This window comes from Dreissena polymorpha, chromosome 8 (genome assembly GCF_020536995.1).
Source record: "Dreissena polymorpha isolate Duluth1 chromosome 8, UMN_Dpol_1.0, whole genome shotgun sequence".
NCBI classification, from domain to species: Eukaryota; Metazoa; Mollusca; class Bivalvia; order Myida; family Dreissenidae; genus Dreissena; species Dreissena polymorpha.
Genome location: NC_068362.1, coordinates 81884388 through 81909348, shown reverse-complemented (window position 1 = coordinate 81909348; position 24961 = coordinate 81884388). Strand labels below are relative to the sequence as shown.

At 33.5% G+C, this 24961-nt stretch overlaps 1 protein-coding gene and 2 long non-coding RNA genes across 9 annotated transcripts; 1 reads left to right on the top strand and 2 right to left on the bottom strand.

The window, feature by feature from the left end:
* The first annotated feature begins 1227 nt into the window (after nt 1-1227).
* LOC127842830 (uncharacterized) lies at nt 1228-20580 on the top strand. 2 transcript variants are annotated; one of them, XR_008031899.1, is made up of 7 exons: nt 1228-1456; nt 2209-2348; nt 3101-3292; nt 3882-3954; nt 12803-12890; nt 19408-19541; nt 20077-20580. It is a non-coding gene; the product is annotated as an uncharacterized LOC127842830 (long non-coding RNA). The 2 variants fall into 2 exon arrangements; XR_008031900.1 differs by lacking the exons at nt 1228-1456; nt 2209-2348; nt 3101-3292; nt 3882-3954 and adding an exon at nt 11596-11638.
* Nucleotides 3388-11078, bottom strand: LOC127842825 (uncharacterized). Of its 6 annotated transcripts, none has more exons than XR_008031896.1 (6): nt 10768-11078; nt 6158-6221; nt 5436-5531; nt 4964-5131; nt 4515-4568; nt 3388-4143 (listed from the first exon to the last, which is right to left on the bottom strand). XR_008031896.1 is itself a non-coding variant. In XM_052372580.1 (6 exons), the coding sequence occupies exons 1-6, from the start codon at nt 10938-10940 to the stop codon at nt 4073-4075; spliced, it is 534 nt and encodes a 177-aa protein (XP_052228540.1). In that variant the 5' UTR covers nt 10941-11078; the 3' UTR covers nt 3388-4072. The 6 variants fall into 6 exon arrangements, 3 of the variants coding, with proteins under 3 accessions (XP_052228540.1, XP_052228542.1, XP_052228541.1); XR_008031894.1 differs by having other exon boundaries at nt 5023-5131; XM_052372580.1 differs by having other exon boundaries at nt 5023-5099; nt 5437-5531.
* A 1698-nt stretch (nt 20581-22278) lies between the features above and the next one.
* On the bottom strand, nt 22279-23431 carry LOC127842829 (uncharacterized). The gene is made up of 2 exons (XR_008031898.1): nt 23112-23431; nt 22279-22363 (listed from the first exon to the last, which is right to left on the bottom strand). It is a non-coding gene; the product is annotated as an uncharacterized LOC127842829 (long non-coding RNA).
* Nucleotides 23432-24961: the final 1530 nt, after the last annotated feature.

Here is a 24961-nt window from a genome sequence, read left to right as displayed (position 1 = left end):
TAAATTCATCTTACATAAATTTCATACATAAATATACGACTGGGTAAGGGCAACCGTAAATTAACGTAAAAATGGCGGTCATCTTGTTTCATGTTAATAATTTCACTAATTGATAATTGATGTGTTAGTTAACAATGAAAAACAAGAAATATTGCCGTTTATGGCCTCGTCATTTGTATATCTTATATTGTATCATAATCTTGAATGAACATGAACTACTTTATATTAAAGCAAGATTATACGATTTTTATAAGTGTTTAATTGTAATATATTGATAAATATATGTTACCAAAACACCGAATAGGCATGAACAATGTACACTGAAGACGAATTTCATAAAATACAGCAAAAAGAAATTAGCCGCTGAAAGGAAATTTAAAAAATCCGTAAACCTTAATTTAGATTCATATCGTACATGCATGATATACACGCTGGCGAATTCTATTGTACTGACATTCTATTGTACTGACATTTTAAATTCAGATTTTATATCTGGCTTATTTCGCATTACAGGTGTTGTTCTTAACTTTTATTTTTATATATATCGAAATATATGTATAAAAAGTTTATACATATTTTATATTAATTCATACATTTTTGACAAAATCGTGTATTCTCGCTCTGACACTTGATCCGTATAATCCGCCGATGTTCAAATTTAAACAAGTATTTTGTCATTAATGTCATTACAGATACATTACATTATATATTTTAATAAATTTATTGATACAATATTGAAAGACGTGGAACACGCAGTCAATATTAAGTCAGACATGTTCTTTATGGTCCGCAAATCTGGACCGACCGTATACTCCGTATATAAGTATTTGCCATTAAATGATTCATTAATGTTAGTACAGCAATTTTACAATTTATAAAATTACGGAACATGGAAAATTTGACTTTTATAACATTCGAAGGACAATCATCAAACACATCGAAATTCTTTATTGGCCAATTATCTATTATATTCAATCAGACATCGTGTCAAAAACTTGTGAATAGCGGATTAAAGACGCGTGAAACTAATAAAGGTGGTCGAAAAATCTGCAGACTGTAAACAACGCAAAACAAGTGATAGAAACTCGGCCAGTCGGTCTGTGATTAGTGGAAGTGGAATCCGGTAACAGCCTGGCGTCATGTGAAGAACCCGTATCTAATCGATACAAACGATCATTTTAATGTGTAGTTCGGTTGTAATTCGGTGAAAAGAGGAATTCGGTTGTAATTCGGTGAAAAGTGGAATTCGGTGTTTCCATGGACCGATGAAAGAAGACGCAAAGTACCGATTCCAAGGCTGTTTAGAGAGAGAATAGTTCTCGAAAACTTAAGAGATGAGGACATTGTATCCAGATATCGTTTAAGTAGGGGCGGTATAGAGCGTTTGGTGGTTTTGATTGGGGAAGAAATAGCACCAACTTGCCGGCGATCTCATGCCATTGATCCCGTCACACAGGTATGTAAAAAGTGCGAAGAAACTTTTGATTTACGCAATTATAGTTATTAAATTGTATTTATTTTCAACCAACAAAGTAGAATTTAACCTTACAACTTTAGAGTAGTTGCCCTTTACAAGTTTGTTTACATAGCAATTGACAACACACATTTAATCGCAAAACAAATAAACGATGACTTTTGTATCTTTAATGAATAAAAGCTTATATATATAATTAGGTTTATCTTAAATTGTTGTGGTGCTTAATCATAATTAATGTTTTACTCATTTTATATTCGTCGATGTGAATTTATCGAAGAAAATAAATGAAGACTTATTTACCCCACCCGCTAATGATGACCTTGTAATACTTCTACAAGTTGTGATTGAAAAATACTTACCAAAACAACAAATGTCTTTTAAATCATACGGTTATCCAAAGAGTCTCTTAAAATAAATTGAATGGTGATAATACCATCATGATTAAGAAAATTACTATGCATATAATTATGATGACATCAACATACTGTTTGTGTTTGTTTCTATATTGTTTTCATTTGCTAACAATTTATTTATAAGATAATTCAATACTGCACCCAAGTCTGCAGTGCCCAATTATGCCATATAACTCTACAATCCCATTAAGATCTACCCTAAAGCCATTTAAAGTATTTATTTTTATCATATTCCCTTTTTGTGCATTTGTTCCCTTTGTTTGTTTTGGTAATGTGAAAATGAAAAATCATATATATAATTAATTCTTTTATTTATAGATTTTAGCATCATTGAGGTACCTTGCTAAGGGAGATTTTTACTCGGAAGTGGGTGATATCCACGGAATAAGCAAGTCAAGCTTCTGTCGGATTTTACAGAAGTTCATCTCAGCTGTAAATCAAAAGTTGAAAAATATCAGGTAATTGCCTTAATATTCCAGACCCATTCCAAAAATGTACTTAATGTATCATTTATTTTTGTATGCGTATAACTGTAGGCTCACAATATATGGATGATAAAGTTGTTTGTGCTATGCATAATGAAGATTCATTTATTTTAGGATAAACCCAGAGTATATCATATTTTCCATTTTCTGATGTTTTCTTCCTGATATATATATCTTGCGCTTATTTGAATCATTTTTACTTGCATGTTTGAGTTTGTATGCCCCCAGATCGCATGATCAGGGTATATTGTTTTTGGCTTGTCTGTCACTGTTTGTGTCTGTCACAAAACTTAAACCTTAAACTTTTACAATATTCAAGATAGCAACTTGATATTTGGCATGCATGTGTATCTCATGGAGCTGCACATTTTGGGTGGTGAAAGGTCTGTGTTATCCTTCAAGGTCAAAGATATGGCTTCAAAGCGGGCAGTCGGGGGCATTGTGTTTCACAAACACAGCTCTTGTTAGTTATATCATAGCAATTCAAGTCAGTTCATTCTCATCGGATCATTTAAATTATTTAGAATTGAAAATGATCAAGCCTCATTAAAACCTTAACCTAAGCTTATACAAAATAATGTTATAGACTTTCATTTAAGAGCTACAACCTGTAGCTACAATATGATGATCTTAAATTGTAATAAAACTATTTTAATAATGCTCACTTAATTATTTTTATTTTCAATTTTATACTCAGTTATATAAAAATATATTTATATTTTTAGATTTCCACAAGAACCAGCTGTTCTGCTTGTCAAGCAGGAATTTTTCAGAAAATGTCAGCTGCCAAATGTAGCTGGGGCAGTCGACGGGACCCTTGTACCCATTATCAAACCTGCTGAGGCTGAAGAGGCCTATGTGTGCAGGAAGGGGTTCCATGCCATTAATGTACAGGCTGTCGTTGACGCCAACATGAGGTAAATGTAAATATAGTATTATGATTTATTATCATCAAATAATATATAAAAGAGACATACCATAAATTGAATCAAGCACAATTGTCATCATCAAATAGTGTTTATTTATGTACATGCCCAAAAAACATTATGGCCCCTTTTATACTTAGATAATTGAATATTAAATTAAATGACACACCCCAAAGTATACCCTCCTCTCCATGATGGCTTACGTTATACTGTCAAGCACTCGAATAGTCGAGCACGCTGTCATCTGACAGCTCTTGTTATAAACAACTGGTAGCAAGATGAATTATAGCAGATAAATGGTCTGTTACAACATTTTAACTAACTCTTTTGACCTGTTTATTCTTTTCAGCTCAATTCAACAGTAAAAAATGCCCATAATATCTTAAAAGAAAAAAAAACATGCTGCATCTTGAGAAAGGAGAGTCAATTTTAACTTGTGTTCACAGAAGTGCCTTCATATTATTTTTCAGGACCTCCGCCATTATCAGATAAAGACATTGGCAGAGTCAATGCAAAGTATGTACTGTGGTTATCTTTAAAACCTGGTTCAAACTTACACAATCATGTACTATTCTTTAAGGTTCAAAGATGTCGTGTCAAGATGGCCTGGTGCGACTCATGATGCTGCGGTGTTTGATAGCAGTGGCGTAAAGGTAACCTAGTTGCATTTATTTAATTTACCATAAAATAAAATATACTTAAGCTAGGTTGGTGAAACTTATTGAGATGCTATATCATAGACAAAGTGACTGTTCAATAAAATAGTTTAATTTACAGGAATTTTAAATTTTCAGTCAATTGAAGTGGTGCAACATTTTCAGCCAGTGAAACCATTTTGTTTTCTGGAAAAGAAAGAAATCAAAACTGCATTTGTGATTGTAACACAGTTTTGCAGCAACAATTGTAATAAATCTATGTTGATTTACAATACGTGTCATAAATTATTGTGGACAATTGATATATAATACAGAAAGGCAAAAAGCATTCCTACTGAAAAGGCTTTTTAAAGTAATATATAATGACATTGGCGAATATGGCAAACGACAGCAGAAGCCCTAAATAATGTTATATTGATAACTAAAACACATATAATATTGATCACTAGAGAAAAAATGAAATAAACATATGTTCAATAACTGAAGTTTTAATTGACTTTCTTAAAAAGGCTGACACAATGACCTAAACAATGAACACAATGAACACAAAATATTACCATTGTGTGTACATTGCACTTCTTCAGTCTCAAATTTCTCCTCAATGGAGGATTCTGAAAATAAAGTCAAAATGGAATCAATAAGGCAATGCAAACCTACTTCAACTATTCATATATTAAAAATCCTACCAGTCAATTGTGCTCAAGGAAATGCTAGTACGTTTTCTTTTTTTTATCTTGTTCATTTCCTTGTACTCAATTAGGAGTGATATTGTATTAAAAACTACAGATTAATTTGTAAATAGTTACATATTTATGCTATTTCATAAGCTCAATTTTATAAAAGAGGGTTTACAACATCCAATGTCAAAGTTTTTGGATGATGCAGACGGCGGACGACGAGCTGGCTATGACAATACCTCGGGTTGTCTTCATAAACAGCCGAGCTAAAAATAAAACATGGATTTTCGCTTTTCTTAGACAATATGCTATTTTTGCTAATAGCTAACATCTCATGAGGATTTTTATTATATGCTGGTTGTTTATGTATATTAATTATTCAGATTACCTTTAAGATTGTCTAAAAAAACATCCCCCTCTGCAGTGACACCTTCAATGGACGCTTTCGGAATGACAGTCAGCACCCGAAATTGTCGTTGATCCATTTAAAAAGTTCCCTTCATAAAAGATGTAAACTTAAAACAAAAATTGATATGGGATCTAGTCAGATTAGATGAGTCAAAAAGAAAAAACAACAGACCTACATATTTACCTCATGGCCTGAACAAGGCTGATAGATTGTGGTCAGTTAAATGTTCAAGAACTTAATCCATAATTATAGTAATATAACTAAAAAAAATCTACTGTCAATCTTGATCTACAGAAATTTGCAATACAGTCTGGAATCAAAATTAATGAATAGGAATTATTGTCTAGAGTGAAATTCATTGTTTAATGTTCACAAATTAAATTTATAACTACCTTTTCTTCAAGTGGTGTCAACTTGTCTGGCGCAGGTCCACCACCTGTTTTTCCCACTTCCTTTTTAATTTTTTTTTCTTTGGCCTTTGTGGAACTCTAACAAATATAACATTTATTTTAGCTACACTTACAATAAAATGTATTTGTATCAATAAATATATAGTAGATATTTGTTGGATTCGGTGGAATATCGATTTTATTTCACGAGTGATCATAGAAAACAATATTTTCACGAGTGGCGCAGTCACGAGTGAAAATATTTATTTTCTATGATCTCGAGTGAAATAAAATCGATATTCCATCAATCGAACAAATGTTCTTTTTATTTTATGTTTTTTTCACTGTTTATTTACATTGTAAATGAGTTAAACTGGATAATTTCGCTGGATTTATGACGTCATTTCGTTGAAAAAATGACGTCATATCACAGTAAAACTGTGACAAATTTCGATATTTGTCACTGTTATTTTTCACTGTTTAAAACAGTGGAATACCAGTTTTATTTCACTAATATTTCTCTATAAACCACCGGAAAGCATAATATAAACATCAATATACAACAGAATTGTCAACATCATAGAAGCAATTACAAGTTATTAAGACACATGAAATTTACACTGAGGTTTAAAATACTGCATATTTATATGGCATATGGAAAAAAAACACTTTAATGCTTTGTTGAAAATTGAATGAAACATAAATCACACACACATACAACTTACTTTTAGGTCCACCCATTTTCTTTTTGCCTCATGCAAACTTCTACCGGGTCCAACTGCATTTATCCTGCACGGAATTAAATAACATTGAAAACTTTTATCTGTGAAATCAATTATTTAGATCTATACCATGATACAGTAAGTAGGCACAAAAAACTTTTTACATCTTTAAAATTTTGGTTGCTCAGCTATAGAGTAACGAGCCCAGAACCATGTACTGTACATGTTTTTGGCATGTGTATCTTATACATTCTTGAAATAAAATATAAGATAATTGAACAACAACATTACTGACATGACATGACAATGCATTACGTATGTCTCATTCAAGTTATTGTGAGCCAGAATTTAATAATTTCCTAGGCCTAAATAAATCGATATGAAACTGCTAATTGAGCTTCAATCGCCTTTCTGCATAGAAAGAACAAAAACGACTACTCTAAGCAATATAGTTTAACTCATGAATATGAAAATATGCGATAAATTTAACTTCAACTTTAAGATAACTCCTATAAATATGAGGTCGATTTACATCGACCTCATATCGTTTAACGTTATTTTGCAATAGCATCGTTCCGACATGAATTCATGTCGGAAGCTTTAACGGCATCAAATTCATATAACAGCACAGAATAATCATGCAATAAATTATTAAACATAAAATATAAACATTATTTTACTAATTGCATTAGAAAAATGTTTATACAAACTTACAAGTAATGATAGTCCAGACCTTAAAACACTACCACTATTCAAATTCCATATTGTTGCCATATAGCACTGTGTAAATTGAAAGTTGCATATTGTTACCTCATTGGTCGGTTATAAATACATTGTTTCTCTATATATAGTATTCGATTTAGACGAAAATAATAATTTACGTGGAATGTCATATTAGTTTTCCATTAAAACTTTGATCTTGCTGTGTGTGTTTATGGACGTTATTAATTATGTTATACTTATTTTTGTATTTCATTAAGAATTAGAACGTGTAGCCCTTTTTGTTAACTGTTTTTAGCAAACGATTCGCGGCTTAATAAGACACGGAAAATAGTTAAAGCGACACTTTTATTTAAAGGTTTAATGTGAACAATATTAAATGAAACCTTTTTTGGTATTAATATATTTTATTGACATGTTAAATTCGATACTTGAAAAGGTGTTTAGTCTTTAAAAAGATGTCGCTGATATTGTTAATTTAAATAACTGTTAATATGCTTAATGTTGTGTAAGAAATTGAATAGTTTCACTGAGTTTTATTCCCGCCTAAAATCCGATATCGTAAAACGCGCAACGGTTAAGAATAAGGTCTAAATAAGTTTAAGTATTCAGATCTGAATATCAGCAGCTGTGCCAGCTGGGAGCCCCGTTTTGGCTTTAACAACCGCAAGCGAAACAACATACTTTTTTAAGTCTTGCACTTAGACTCCATGATCACAAGTATAGGTCCCTGCTGTGGCGTATGGCACCATAGTGTTATTTAGTATTGGTCGGCACAGTATCTGATCATAACGAGACAATTGGTTTGTGCTGAACACAGGGGCAATAAAACCACAGATCTATCAATAAACAAGATTATTGAGATATCTTTTATTGAACACCGCGATAAAAATGCTCAAACCACGGACTCTAGATTACACGGATAAGAAACATGGCAACATTCTCAGAATCATCACTGCTATATGTGTAATCACCTAACAATTCGTCTAAAAATAATTTATATATTTGAGTTAAAGACGATGCACTGTTGTATAAGTCTGAATAAACTATCTGTCTGCCTGTCTAAATCTAAGCCGTCATCGTCCCAGTGAAAAAAAAATCTGATTTTGATTAGTTGAACATGATGCCCTAATGTCAAAATACGAAATGACCCGCGTAACACCGACCGTGATTTTCAAGAATCTTTAATAAATTGATAATTTAAGGTAAATAACATTTCATATAATTATACATAATTCCCTCGTTGATAATTAACAGCAAACGATGAATGTTTTTAACACCCATTTTATTTCAAGTATGCATGCAAAGCCGAATAAAATCGAGAGGGTCCGCTATATACGCTGTTTCATCATAAATTTAACACCCTTTCTGTGTTATAAACAAGAGCTGAAATAGTTAATTTATTAAGATTTATTTATAATAAGCTTTATTGATATGTTTCGTGAACAAAATACTACAATATATCATAAAAAATATAATAATCATGGCAAAGGAAATTCAATGGCCGGTTTCTAAACAAAAGCATAATCGCCAAGACCGTAGCATCAGTTCAGTGCGTTAGGAACGCGCGCTACTTTCTTCCGCCTTCATTCCTTAATAACTTTCGTTTTTAAACAATTTTTTTTCTATCGTATACAGAATTCTATTCTCCTAAGCAAGATGTATTTTTTCGGCGTAAGCTGTATTAAGCCAGCTTTTCACCCTGACTTGACCTTTGTAAGTGTCCAATAATATTCAAATAAAATTTTCCGCGGCTAGGTACGAATGAATACACTTCATTTATTCCATTGGCTGATTTGAGTATAACACCAGAACATTGGAAACATATCCGCGTCTTTGTAACACTGTTTTACTGCATGAAACAATTTTATCTCCAATGAAAAGGCTCAATAGATAGAACAGTTTTACAATCAATTTTCGACATAAATACAGTTTGTGCGTTCACCTTTTATTTTCAGAGAATTACCAGCGCAAAAGCGTTTATACTAAAGGCTGTATTTTCATATTTAGTACTTACTTGCATTGCATTTCAACCCGCGAGTTTTAGGGTCAATTCGCGGCCAGTGTGTGAAAGTCAGAGTGTATATACAGTTCATCACCGGAGTTCGCAGAAGGGGTTGCGATCTTTTCATTGAAGGAAAAAATTGGAATCTATGCTATTTTTGTCTGATGGAGTAAATAGTTCGTTTAGTCGCTTTGTCGATATATAAATATTTTAGGCACAGCTGTTGCCTTGGTCGTGTACAGTTGGCGTAAACAAGCCGTCGTTTCAGCAGCAGAATTGTTACCTAACTTTAATGCATTGCATTCCAATCCGCAAGGTATCAAGGTCAGTTTGCGGTCAGTTGCAGAAATCTTTATATAAACGCCGTCTCGTAAACTTTGTGCACTTGAAGTCTGTTTTGATCAGAAAGATACTAAATAAAGATATTCGGCGATATTATTGTGGTATGTCAATCATCGATTTTTAATATGTTTTCAACATTTGCATGATAAGGACCAATTTTTATAAAATTAATTAGAAATATTTATCCATTAAGACCAGTTTATTAAGCATGAGCACAATAATTCACTATACTATAATTATGCAATTAAATCAGATTTGAGTATTGCCGGCTGACCTATATGCACTCGTTTATTTTCATGTTTCTTGTGTTTTTCTATTCTGTTAATATAGATATCAGAGTAATAATATCACATAAAGCAAAATAAGCCACAAAATCTGGCGCAACACCCCGTAATTGATTTGCTTGTGATGTAGCTAAGAACTGCGCAGAAAAAAGGCATCCGCTACTTTTTATCTCATTGCGATAACTTTTGATCGTTCATAAACATCGACCAAAATCAACGCCGTATATATTTTTTAAAGATATTTCTTGTTAAAACTGAACTCCAAATATAAACGCTACAAATTGGTATTAAGTACGAACATGTCAACCGTAAATCTAGATTCTAAAACTCCAAAACGGTATGATATTTGAAAAAGTTAAAGTTATAACTCGCCGGGCTGTCGAAATCAGAAGAAAAACTTAATATATATTTATATATCTGTTTACTACGTAACGTAAGCTTTCTAATGATATATAATTTGTCAAAATCTGCCGAGAAATGAAACAATAATTCAACAAAAGACGTGAGTGGGTACATCAAAATGTATAACCTCGGCGATTCGCTGTACGCGAATTGTACAAAATCGATAGCCACAATATGGTAAAACGCGCGGTGGTAAAACATAAAATGTGTATTTCTTGTGTTTATCTCGCTATAAATCCATTAATAACAACGGGAATATACTAAAACGTATATTTTTGAAAGAGGAATTAATAAGCAACAAGATAACGTATAAACCAATAAAATCGGATGAATAGTTTTTGCATAAGATTGAGTTTACTACAGTAAGGGTCAAATACTCGATTCATCTCCTAACAATATACACTCCGTGATACAACTGGTAGTTTTTACACACACATATTGGTTCCATTTAATTAAAGAGTACAGAAAGTTAAAAAGTGATGTGGTTTGTTGTACAACAACAATTGGTTATGTGTAACCTATTCAAAAAATAATTTCGTTCAAGATAATTCAATGTAATTCTATAAACGACAAACACACGAAGACACACGAAGTGTGTTGTGTATGTTTATTTAAAAAAATGTACATAAGTGGTTTAAAAGCACAATTTTTACACATTTAAGAGGTAATCGCTCACATATATGTCTAATTAATGATAATTTTATGCATTAGCAAAGATTTAACGAGAAAAACTGAAGTTTTAGCTGAACTCAATTTGCTATAGGAAAACGACGGTAGCCGTTTAGACGTAAGCGGGGTAGCTTACGTCTAATTATTTGGACTACTTTAAGATCAACAAAATGAACAAGTTGTCAACTCACATTTCAATTGTTTCCTTCCAATACAAATCCTTTTTCCCTTCCGTTACCGAAGGCGAATGACTTCCAAACAGAAGGCTATACCCTTCAACACACCGTTCGACAAGAATTGTCGTTTCCGATGCGTTCCAGTTTTTGTTTTTCATCCGTTTGACCACAGGCTCAGCCGCCATCATTACTTTAAGCGATGTTTACGTCTGCTGACAGAACGCGCGATAACTACGTCATGCATTTTTTTTAGACTGCGTCACTATGTTTATCGGTTACAAAATACGTATATTTATGTAGTCGTATTTTATGTATGGTGCATTTACGATTTCGTTGATGGGAGCCGTTTCATCAACGATTTACGACTAGTTGTAAATTACGATTAACATAAATTACGATGTTTCAATGAAATCGCGTTTCATCAAGCAAATCGTAAATTAAAATTACATAAATTTTATACATAAATATACGACTGGGTAAGGGCACCCGTAAATTAACGTAATGGCGGTCGTTTTTGTCATCCACGATGGCAGGAGACGAACAATTACCAATGCCAAGGCTTTTAAGGGAGAGAATTGTTCTCGAAAACCTAAGAGATGAGAACATTGCTTCGATATATCGTCTAAGTAAGGGCGGAATAGAGCGATTGTTGGTTTTGATCGGGGAAGACATAGTACCAACTTGCCGGCGAGCTCATCCCTTTCATTCCGTCGCTTAGGTATGTAAATAAGGCGAAGAAATCATTGATTTAAACAAGTATAATTATAAAATTATATTTATTTTCAAATAGCAAATAAGTAGCATTTAACCTAAAAACTTTAGAGTAGTTGCCCTTTGTTTACTTAGCATTTGACAACTCGGATTTTGCAAAATGGTTGAAGAATAAGTAATTGTTGTATCTTTTCTTAATAAAAGCATTCGATGATTACCGTTATTAGTTTAAGCATTTATTGTTGTGTTTCTTTACAAATGACTTTATGTTAAACTCATTCTATTTTGTGTCGACGTGTACTTATCGATGACTTTAAGTGCAGACTGATTTACCCCACCCGCTAATGTTGAACTTGAAGTTGTTCTACTTCCAAATGTTATGATTGAACAATACTTTACCTCGAAATTGTTGATTATAACATCGTGATCATGAAAATGAATATGACATCATGATATTGTTTGTGTTTGCTATTTTTAAACAAGTTATTGTATTGGTGAGTTAAGAAGATGCTGAGTAATGGTATCTTATGTATTTAATAATTGTAGAAAAATCACCATAATTGTTTCTATATTGTTCTCATTTGATTACAATGTTGTTCGATTGGTCATTGTCAGCTCGGATACTACTTACCTGTACCCCGGGTACTCTTTAAGTATACTTACATGTAGAGCTAACCCTGTTATAGTTAATATACTTTAATATAGCCGGAAATTTAATGCTAAATGGGTTGTTGTAGGCTTAATTTTTTTAATTATGTTCACATTAATGTCATTTTTTTTCTCAAATAGTCTTTATATCATCGAAATTTATACTCAAAAAGCATATTGATGCAGTTTTTTCAAAAGGTAAGTTTAATTTAGATAAACAATATGGCTTTACATTTATCTGTAGTGCACTGTACCACATCGAATTTTGGGCAGGAATACAACTCGGGTACAGTCTAATAAGGACCGGGTACGTTTAAGTATATTAACCTTACCCGAGGTTCATGCAAGTATGCTTAATGATACCAGGGGTACATGTAAGTAGTACCCAAGCTGTGAATAACCAATCGAGCGTGAGTAAAGTAGATTGTACCTTATGTCTTTAATAATTGCAGAACAATTACCTTAATTATTTCTATATTGTTTCCATTTGATTACAATTTATTTATTTGTCAAATTCAATTCTGCAGTGCTATAAATATGCACCCCCCATCCAAAAAATTTATTTCGTGCATATTGATGGGGCTTTTTTATTTATTTACTCCTTTTCTGCATTCCTCCCTTTTGTGTTGGTAATGTGAACATGAAATGATGAGCACTTTCATGTTAATGAGTAACTTTTATTTTTTTATAGATTTTGGCATATTGCATATTGCCAAGGGAGATGTTTACTGAGGATTCCATGCCATTAATGTGCAGGCTGTTGCTGACGCCAGCATGAGGTAAATGTAAATACAGTATTATTGTAGCAGGGTTCGGTATAAGGGGAACTTATACTGCCTGCCGGGGTCGCCATATGTAGCAGGGTTCGGTATAAGGGGAACTTATACTGCCTTGCTATATGAGCTAGCTTTTATAGCGACGCGGTAGAGTGTCTGCCTGATTTAGAACCGGGAGGTCCCGGGTTCGATCCCCATGGTGGTCGGGGATTTTTCCAGCTGGGTTACATTGGCGCCCAACGTAAAAAACCCACCATGTGTGTCAGACGTCCCACAGATGTCATGGCAATGAGAAATTCGTGGAAGAATTTCATAATTAGAGGGGGTGTATGTAGCAGGGTTCGGTATAAGGGGAACTTATACTGCCTTGATATATGAGCTAGCTTTTATAGCGACGCGGTAGAGTGTCTGCCTGATTTAGAACCGGGAGGTCCCGGGTTCGATCCCCATGGTGGTCGGGGATTTTTCTAGCTGGGTTACATTGGCGCCCAACGTAAATTATCCACAGATGTAGGAATCTGATCAGACAAGCGCATTCTTCAAGACCATCGTCACCGGTATACAGGCCTAGGCTCCAACTTGTACATGTACAAGACATCACGACTTATCCGAAGGATTTCTTCTAGAACCAGCAATTCATGTGGACATTTATTAACGCACAAAACTATTGTGCAATTAGGACTTGAAACAGTGTTATTATTTTAATAAATATATTGTGTTCTGGTGGCCAGAAAAAAAAAACAGCAGATTTGTAAGTAATATTTTTAGAGGAAATTTTGCAGTTGTTACAGTTTTGATTTTGGCCATATTTTTATTAATTTCTTTAAAACAAAAAAGGTGGGTTGGAAAAAAAAAAAAAACTGTAACATCTTGTTTATTTCCATTGTGTATGATATTGTAAGTACGAAAGTGATTTTTGAAGAGATTTCGCAGGATTCACTTTAATTAATTGGTGGCGGAATACAGTATTTAATATTGGCATTCTTACTAATATTTCATTAATAATCACATTGCTGCTATTCTGAATTTACTTTTATTACTCTACATTACTTTTGATAGTGTTGCAACCGTTTCAGTTATTTTTTTATTGCTGACCCATATTCAATATTTTCTGTTCTGTTCCTGGTTATTAACTGGAATATCTGTCTGTGTTGACCTTGAAGTTGACATTTGGTGCTGACATTTCGTGACTATTGACAAGTAAATAGTTCAGCAGTTTTACTATGTAGTATTAGAAATTTAGTTAGATTTGGTAGTTGTGCCAACTAAAAAAAAAAAAGTTTTGAAACAAAAGTCTTTTATTGCAATATTTTGTATTACATATTGTAATTTCTACATTATTAAATAATTATTCAACCAATATAAATATAATTCTGTTTAAATTTCAGTTTTGTCAGATATTTCTTTTCAGAAAAAGAGTTCATACATATATATGCAAATACATGTATGACCGACACATTTCATAGTTTAACTAAGTGTTTTTTTCATCCTGTTCTGTAGTTTTACCACGGATTAGGATTATAACTTGGTTCTGTATAATTGAAATTGGGAATTTTCTGAACGACAGGAGATATTACAAACATTGTTCGGTTTACCGTAAAGTTTTTATACTTCATAATAAGCGCACCTTGTGCAATACCGTATTTACCCTAAAGCTATTGTTAAATAGTTCATTAAATCAAAGTTAATAATTTTATTAAACACACTTAAACTGTTTAAAGAGATTAAAATAAAATAATTATTTAATACAAATTAATTATATAAGTAAAATAAATAATAATAATAAAAAAAAAAAAAAAAAAAAATTAAACTTTTTAATTACATGGATCATAGCTGTGATTAGTGTATGCCATTTATAACTTTAACATAAAAGTATACTGCTATTACATTTTAAGATATGTGAATTTTATTGTGAATGAATGTTATCATGATTGTATTATTTTGTGCTGTTTGACATTTTATTGTTTGTACAACGGGTTGTTTTGGATATTGAAATTTACAGACATAGTGAAAATCTTCGGCCATTCAGTGCTTCACAGGTGTATTATAGACTTATTAAAAAGTGATTTTGACTTTTATGTGTGAAAGACAATTAAAAGTGAGTGACATTTAAACTTTGTGCATAGTTATAAACATTAAACTGCTTAGTGGAAAAGTTTGTTAAATGGCTGATTCTGAGGAGGAGCAACAAGAAGAAGGAAAATTCAACATGGCGACAGGACCGGTAGACTTAACAAAGGACGAAGTTAAGTTGTTGGAAGCCTTGAAAATTTTTGGTATCCAACCGAAGTGTGACACTCCACAAGATATGCTAAGAATTGCACAAGCGTTCGGAAGTGTGAAAAGTGAAGAGCCGGAACATGTTGTGCCTAAAGCGACTGAAGTTAAAGTGGGTTATCAATACCCAAAACTGTCCATATTCTTCGGAGATCAAGGGAAAGGGGAAGTCACATGGCATACTTTCAAGTATGAGGTGGAGGCCACAGTCAACAGCAAGGTGTTCAAATCAGAACAAGTTTTATTGGGTGTTCGACGTGCTGTGAAAGGAAGTGCTGGCGATGTACTACGTCGTCTAGGACCTGATGTGACTCTTCAAGAAGTCATGCAGAAGCTTGACAGCACATATGGTTGTATAGAGTCGCGTGAAAGTGTAATGCGGAAATTTTATTCTAGCCAACAACAGACAGGAGAGTCTGTTTCAGCCTATGCCGCTAGGTTAGAGGAATTATTTGAAACTGCCATACATCTGAAGGCTTTGAAACGATCTGACATGGATGTGTTGAAAACTGTTCTACATGCTGGATTAAAAAAGGATTTGAAGCATCTGTCAACTTACCAATGTGACAAGCTGGTTGAATACGATGAATTTAAGCGAGAATTAAGGAAGATAGAAGCAGATATGAAGGAGTCAGTTGGGGAAACGAAAACATGTAAACCTGCTGTAAATGTTGAAAAGAAAGAGCAGTCTGATCTATCGGAAATGAAAGAATTGCTTAAACAATTGAACCATCGAATAGACCAGATGGAGAAAAAGCAGGAAGCGCCCCAGTATTATATAGGAAGAAAATATTACAGGGGTCAGGGTCGTGGTGCTTATGCGACAAGTAATTTTAGAGGTGGTCGTAGCACTTCCCATGATAGGGGCAGTGGCCATGGTACTTTCTATAGGGGCAGAGGTGCTGATGCACCTAGAGGAAACTTTAGACCTCAAAGCATGGCGTTCAATGTAGAATGCTATCAATGCCATGAAAAAGGGCATGTTATGAGAGACTGTCCTGCAAATGCAGAGGTCATTTGTTTCAAATGTAGAGAAAAAGGGCACAAACAATGGCAATGCCCAAAAGTGTAAGTGCCTCGGTAACAGGGTCGAACGTAGGCACACATAGGATAGACCCTCAACTTGTTGGCGAAACAAATGAAGTCAAAGTTTGTATAAATGACATCCAGACACTTGCACTTTTAGACACAGGCAGTTGTGTCAGCGTTATATCAGAGTCTTTTCATAAAAATCAACTGGTAAATATTGAGATAAAACCTTTAAACACTCTTTTGAAAATTGAATGCGCGGATGGTAAAGAATTGCCATATATTGGATATATTGAAATTGATTTGAAGATTGATGAAGGTTTGCCTAGGTCTACATTGAAACATTGTTTGTTTCTTGTGTCACCTGACACTCATTACTCTTCCAGAGTACCAGTAATCATAGGCACCAATATATTACAAGAATATTTGACAGAATGCAAACAAAACTTTGGAGATACTTTTCTACAAAAAGCTAAACTTCACACCCCTTGGTACCTTAGTTTAAGAACCATGGTAATAAGAGAAAAAGACCTTAAAAAAAATAAGAATAAAATTGCTTTAATAAGATGTGCAGTTCCGCACAAAGTTTTATTAAAGCCAAATGAGTGCTTGGAATTGAATGGGTACATTGACCGGACTGTTAATTACCCTGATACAACAGCATTGTTGCATGAGTCAGAACACAGCAACTTGCCATTATATGTCGATGTGACACCGGCAGTTGTGAATGTGAAGTCGGATCAGAAACATGTTATTGTTACATTATCTAATCTGACAACCAACACTGTTGTTATTTCACCAGAAGCTATATTGTGTGAACTGCAACCAGTAACTGTTACAAAAGAGGAAAATTGCACTCTCAATACTGAACATGAAGAAATAATAGACACATTGAACATTGACGAACACAGAATATTGTCAACTGAACAAAGAGAGAAATTAAAACACTTACTTAGGACACATAAAGACATTTTTTCAACTTCAGAAACTGACATAGGAGTATGCAACAAAATAAAACATAGGATAGATTTAATAGATGAAAGACCCTTTAAGCAAAGACATCGCAGAATTCCACCTCAAATGATAGAAGAAGTAATACAACACATTAACCAGCTTTTAGAAGGGGGAATAATTAGACCATCAAAATCACCATGGACAAGCAATGTTGTATTAGTAAGAAAGAAAAATGGTAAACTTAGGATGTGCGTCGATTATAGAATGTTGAATGATAAAACAGTTAAGGACGCATATGCATTACCACGAATCGAAGAAGTGTTTGACTGCTTAAATGGGGCGAAGTTTTTCTCTACTATCGACATGAAGTCCGGGTATCACCAGGTTGAGGTAGAGGAAAGCCACAAGGAACGCACAGGATTCACAGTTGGTTCCTTAGGATTCTATGAGTTCAACAAAATGCCGTTTGGTTTGAGCAATTCGCCAGCCACTTTTCAAAGATTAATGGAGGAATGCCTACAAGGACTAAACATGAAAATCTGCGTAATATTTCTGGATGACCTAATTATATATAGTGACACATATGAACAACATTTAGAAAGATTAAATATCATACTTGAGAGATTGAAATCATGTAATCTGAAACTAGCTGCTGAGAAATGCTCTTTTTTCCAGACAAAAGTCAATTTTCTAGGTCATGTGGTCAGTGCAGACGGTATTGAAACGGACCCTGCAAAAATACAAAAAGTAAAGGACTGGCCTACACCTGAAAATGCGGATGAATTGCGCTCATTTCTAGCCTTTGCGGGATATTACCGCAGATTTGTCAAGGATTTTAGCAAAATTACAAGGCCATTATCAGAATTGCTTCCTCCAACATCAGTTAAAAAGGGCAAATCAAAACATCATAAACTTTGGAAATGGACTGACAATGAACAAGAGATATTTGATAAACTGAAGCACATTTTATGTTCTCCTCCAATTTTAGCGTATCCTGATTTCAATAAATCCTTTGAGTTACATACCGATGCGTCAATAAAAGCTTTAGGTGCTGTCCTATACCAGACTCAAGAAGATAAGAAACGGGTTATTGCTTATGCAAGCCGTGCCTTGAACAAAGCCGAAAGAAATTACAGTGCCTTTAAGTTGGAATTCCTAGCTCTTAAGTGGGCAGTGACTGAAAAGTTTTCAGACTACCTATCTTTAAATCACTTTTCAGTTATTACTGATAACAACCCGCTTACTCATATCCTGTCTAGTGCGAAGTTGGATGCAACTGGTCAGAGGTGGGTAGCTGCATTAGGACAATACTCATTTGATATTGCTTACAGACCAGGCATGCAAAATACAGATGCTGATGGGATGAGTAGGTATCCATATGAACGGGTTGTAAATAATAATGCAGAAATGGTAACAATTGATGAACACACGGTAAAGGCAATATGTAACGGTATGATTACTGTAAATTCATACATTGAAACTTTGCCTATGGCTTCTCTCAATTTTGAGGAAATTGATGAAATAGGTCAAGGACTAGCACAAAAAGAATTAAGAGAAATCAGAAGAATGCAAAGGCAAGATCAGTTCATTGATCGTTGGAGAAAATACAAAATAGATGAGACAATTCCATCTGTATTCATGACAAAAAATGATTTTATTATGAAAAAACAGTTCAACAATTTTAAAATTAAACGTGGAATTTTATATAGAGTAATACATGATGAAGATCAAGTTATAGAACAACTTGTTGTACCAGAGCTAGCTTTTAAAGCGACGCGGTAGAGTGTCTGCCTGATTTGGAACCGGGAGGTCCCGGGTTCGATCCCCATAGCGGTCGGGGAATTTTCTGGCTGGGTTACATTATGATTCATTACCTTATCATTAAATTTGGTATAAAAGCAGATAAATACCATAAAAGGTTGAAATAAGCGTAATGCTTATCATCTTTGACATCTAATAATCATTAGTTACGTACATGCGCAAACATCATTAACTACCACAATAAGCACCATTAGCACTGTGTGATCAAGCTTTTGTTCTTTTATGTGTTAGCCAATGCAGCTATCAGTATTATCTTTAAATATTGTCTTAAGTTACATTATTTCATCTAGGTAACTAAAATATAGTGATTTGATAATACTTAAGCTAGTTTTGTGAAAATTATTGAGATGCTTTCCTACCTTAATCTAACAATATTTACTGTGGATTGCTGTTTTATCAAAGACAAAGCAACTGCCCAATAAAATATTTAAATTTACAGCAATATCTGAGCACCAATGATGAGGGTCATCTGCTGGGAGATAGTGGGTATCCGTTAAGGACTAACCTGATGACCCCTTAACCTCATCCCTCCCATGCTGCGGAACAGGCTTACAATGACCATCTATGTAGAGGGTGGGTAGTAGAAAGGGCATTTGGAGTGTTGAAATCACGAGATTGGTAACATATTATATAGGTTGTGAAATATAAGTCTTATTAGTGCGAGATCAACTTACCACACAGTATTTAAATGAAGTATTAGTGCCAATCTCTTTCTCACAGTGTCTTAAATCAAACGTAACTTCTAAAGCTTGATAACGTACAACTTTAATAATCAAATTTTAGAATTTATATGTAAATTAACTTTTATAATAACTGAGGGTTGTTTGCATGTGTGAATATGATGTTTCATAAAAAAATGTCCGTTTAAATAAACTGATGATTTATTCATTTTATTTTAAATCTTAAAAATTCATTTTGCTTATCCTCAGACTCTATGTATGAAATATTGTTTACTAGTGCATTTAAATGATATTGTGCATTAATAGTGAATACAGGCACAAATAAAGTGTTTTGTAGGCTATATATTATATATAATTTATATTGAAATTAAATTAATGTCAATGGTATCAGGACAATTGAGTCACTTAGACAAATGTCTATGTTAAAGAAATCCACTGGTGGATGTTGGCCTTTCAAGTCCAATAAGTGCTGTGAAATATCAACTGTGTACATGCCCCTGCATAACCTGTGTCTGGATTCAAACGTTCCACTGATAGAGGAATCGGTTGGAAATGTGATGGAACCGGAAGTTATGAACAACACACCAGTACATCGAGCAGCATGTGATAAGAGGCAGCAGCTGATCAAACTGTTTCATAAAATGTGTTAAAAATTTATAGTTATAAATGTTATAAAGTGATAGATGGCTTGAGTCTTCTCTGAATAGGCAGAGCTACACTACTCAGCCAAATGGCGTAAAGTTGTGTCATAGCTGATTTGGAAGGATTGGTATTCCTGGTCGTCTAGACACAATAGTTACAACAGCTGATGTTTGCATGTTTTATAATTGTGTATGCATAATTTGTCTAATATTTACTTCAAGGTTATAGGTTTGTGAAAGAAAAAAATGTCAATGTTCTGAGGACCAATAAAAAAAGTTATGTGTTAGGTATTACCAAGTGCTTGATTTAATATTTATTTTAAAGGGAACTTTTCCTAAATTTTGGCAGATATTCAAGTTTTTCATTAAACGCTTTTATATTGATACATGTAAACACTGGATCTAAAAAGCTCCAGTAAAAAAAGAATACAATTAAAGAAAGATAAAAAGTAACTCCTACAGGGCTCAAACCACTGACCCCTGAAGTAAAAGCCTCAAACTAAGACCACTTGTCCGTCCATGTTGATACAATGAGTGATGTATTTTACACTTTATATAAGCAATCCTCATCGTGTCACAAAATATTACGACAACAACAGAACTCTACAAATTATTCAATCGTTGAGTGTTGCAGCAGATAGTTGCAACGCTTTAAAATTTTCAAGTTTTTAAATCGTCAAAAGTTGCATATAATGGATATTTTAGAGCATGGTAAATGTTCAGTATTACTGTTTCCTCACAAATATCATAACTACAACAAAAGTTTGCGAATCTTAAACTTATTTTTTTTAATTTAGTCAATTTACCAAAACTTGAAAAGGTCCCTTGAATATTGAACAGTTATCTGAGCTCCAGAAAAGATCATATACTCAAGGTACTTTTCCCCATTAACAATTATTCAAGTGATATTTTACCCACTGACTTTCGCTCTAAAAGGTGTTCTCTGTAATGAACATTCTCAAAGCCACATTAAAACAAGGGCTGTTAGTAAAACATGCATGCCCCCCATTTGGGCTGTCAGTTGTAGTGGCAGTCATTGTGTGAATACGTTTTTTGTCACTGTGAACTTGACCTTTGACTTAGTGACCTGAAAATCAATAGGAGTCATCTGCCAGACATGATCAATGTACCTATGAAGTTTCATAATCCTAGCTGTTGGCATTCTTGAGTTACCATCCGGAAACCATTTTACTATTTTGAGTCACCGTGACCTTGACATTTGACCTAGTGACCTGAAAATCAATAGGGGTCATCTGCAAGTCATGATCAATGTACCTATGAAGTTTCATGATCCTAGGCGTAAGCATTCTTAATTCATCATCTGGAAATCATTTTACTGTTTCAACTCACTGTGACCTTGACCTTTGACTTAGTGACCTGACAATCAATAGGGGTCATCTGCCAGTCATGATTAATCTACCTATGAAGTTTCATGATCCTAGGCCTAAGATTTCTTGAATTATCTATCATCCGGAAACCATCTGGTGGACAGACCGACCAAGCAAAACAATATACCCCCTCTTCTTTAAAGGGGGGCATAAAAAGTGGGCTTGTAAATGTAACGGTACTTTATAATAATAAGTGTGCTGTCTATAAATATGGATATTATTGTCATAAAAAATAGAAGTTTTCCAGTATATTAGATTGTTTCCGAATGTATTTACTAAACTTTACCCCTTTATGATTCTCTGTTCAATTATTTAGTCATCTACTGTTTAAAAAATGTTGTTTACCTGTGCATTTTTTTTGTATTTTTATTGAAATGTTTATAATAATAATATATTAGTTTACAATATATTAACTGGGCATGGTATTATAATTCATATGACAATTTATATCTTACATGATAGTATGTGTTATAATAAGTTTCATAGACTCACTGAACACCATCACATGTAAAATCAATTAAAAGTTCCAGAAACAATTGAGCAATTTAGAATTTCATTTTTTTTAAAGAGAAACCAGTTCCTCATGATTATTGCTTATGTCCCTCTGAATGGCATATCTTTCCCTTGACGCCATCAACATCTCCTCCCGAGTTTTATTACGCTGTTGCTTCATTCTTCACATGTTGCTGCAAGCAGATAAATTTACTAGTTTATACATTTAACAGAACTAAATATTAAATACACAACATATGACACTATGGTCATAATAAGTTAGCATGCCTACATGACCTGGTTTTGTTTCTGAAAGTTGGTTTTTGTATTGCAAAATTAACCTAGCTTTCTGAACTTAAACTCAACATTTGTGTGTGACACTAATGCTCTACATTCAAATTTCTTTTTTAAGTACATGGATGTCGAAAGAATTAAATAAAAAATACCTTGACACACAAGTTCATACCCTGGTAAATAGGTTACCGGTAATAAAGTTAAATGAAAAAATGCAGCAATACTTTATCCCCATAAAACAGAGTACAATGAAAAACAAGAGCACCGCATAACAGGTGTGAACGCTCGGCTACGGGTGCATTTTTTAACGAATAAAAGCTTGTCAGAATTATTTTAAGGTCCTTCACCTTTGACCTAGTGACCCAAATATGGGTGAGGCGTGTAGAACTCGTCAAGGTGGAGCTGCATATGAAGTTTCAAAGTTATAGGTGGAAGCACTTTGATTTTATGGCCAAAGTTCAATACATTGACAAAATGTTAAGGTTTGAGCATGACACGGACGACACGACACGCTGGCTATGACAATACCTTGGGTTTTCTCCGAAAACAGCCCAGCTTTAAATTGAAAACATAAATTGTTACATTTTCATTGTAGGAAATAATTAGCAATCAGCTTTACTATAATCTATAGAAAAAATAAATAATTACTATTTGTTGCTTCTGCCTTCAGTTTTATGTTTTAATGTAGCTGAGTGACACAACTTCTGTTTGAGTTTTGTCAACCGTGTTCTCTGTCCATTCAATTTTGGTCCTTCAGCCAGTAATAACATTTTCTTTTCTGGAAAAACAAAGAAATGAAAACTGCATTTGTGATCTTTACATGTAACACAGTTTTGCAGAGAAAGCAATATAAATCAATGTTGATTATTTACATCTTGTGAATCAACACTATAATAAATTATTGTGGACAATGATATTTATTTAATGCTTTCCGGTGGTTTATAGAGAAATATCGGTGGATTAAAACGGATAATTTCACTATTTCAAACAATGAAAATTATCAGTGAGAATTATCGATAATATTCATTGCTTAATGTGAAATGACGTCATTTATTTGACAAAATGACGACATAATCCCAACGACATTCTTAAGTAAAACTCTTTAACAATGTATATAAACTGCGAAAAAAGCATAAAATAAAAAGAAAATTTGTTGGATTCGGTGAAATATTGATTTTAATTCACTCGTGATCATAGAAAATATATTTTTTCACTCGTGGCTGCGCCACTTGTGAAAATATCATTGTCTATGATCACTCGTGAATTAAAAACGATGATCCACCGAATCCAACAAATATCCCCTATATAATACACAAACAAATAGCATTCTCAATGATATGACATTTGTGATTACTAAACATGTTGTGTCATGTGAATCTAATACCTTATTGAAATAAAATATTTGATAATTGAACACAAAAATGCTGACATGAATTCCGATTGGTCTCTATTAAATTATATTATTAAACTGTTAATTGATCTACACCACAGTCACATTTCTGCATAGAAATAACAAAACAATTAATCTTACCAATACATTTTTATTCATGGATAAAGAAAGTAAGCAAAAATTAATCTTCATTCTTGTCAATATCAATTGCCGCCTTAGAGTCTTTTGATGATTTTTGCTTTGGTAGACACTTGGCTGAAATAATTCGCGTTCAGATTTATCCTGAACGCGAATTATTTCAGCTGTCTTCATTCATGACCAACAAGTTCTCAACTCACATTTCAACCGTCTCCATCCAAATTAACTTCTTTTTGCGTTTAGTAACGGAAGGAGAGTGTCGGCCAAACAGCAATCGATAGCCTTCCACACCGGTCTACACGTCGTTTTCCAGTGTTTGTTTTTGTTTCGATTCACAACTAGCATTGTTTTTGTTAGTCCAAATAATTAGACGTAAATCGACCTCATATTTGTAGGAGTATGTTTTTTTGTGCGATGTTTGACATAACGCGCGAAAATTACGTCATGCAATTTTTCAGACTGTGTCACTATTTTTTTCGGTTACAAAATACGTATATTTAAGTAGTCGTATTTTATGTATGTTGCATTTACGATTTCGTTGATGAAACGGAGTTTATGTAAAATCGTAAACGACTACATAAATCTCGATACGTAATTTACGATCGTATAAAAAACTTAAATATTGATGAAACAGCCTCCTGGTTACCCGAAGCAAACATTAATCTTCTTTACTCACATACAAGAATACTTACATTTTCCTTGCACTAGCCTCAAACAGTCTCTTTGACATGCGCGATTTCTTTTTTTAAGCTGTAGCGTTGTTCCAAACATAGCATCTCGACATACCATGTTTGATCAACGAATGTAACATCTAGAATATGTTAGATCTGATGTGTACGTCTTATTGACATCATATTAATAAGTTCTCTATTTGTAAAGACCTAATTTCTTACTGAATATGGCACTTTTCAACTCCCGTACATTTTAAAGTTATAAAATAATTAAATGAAACACGCCCTTGATGCATTAT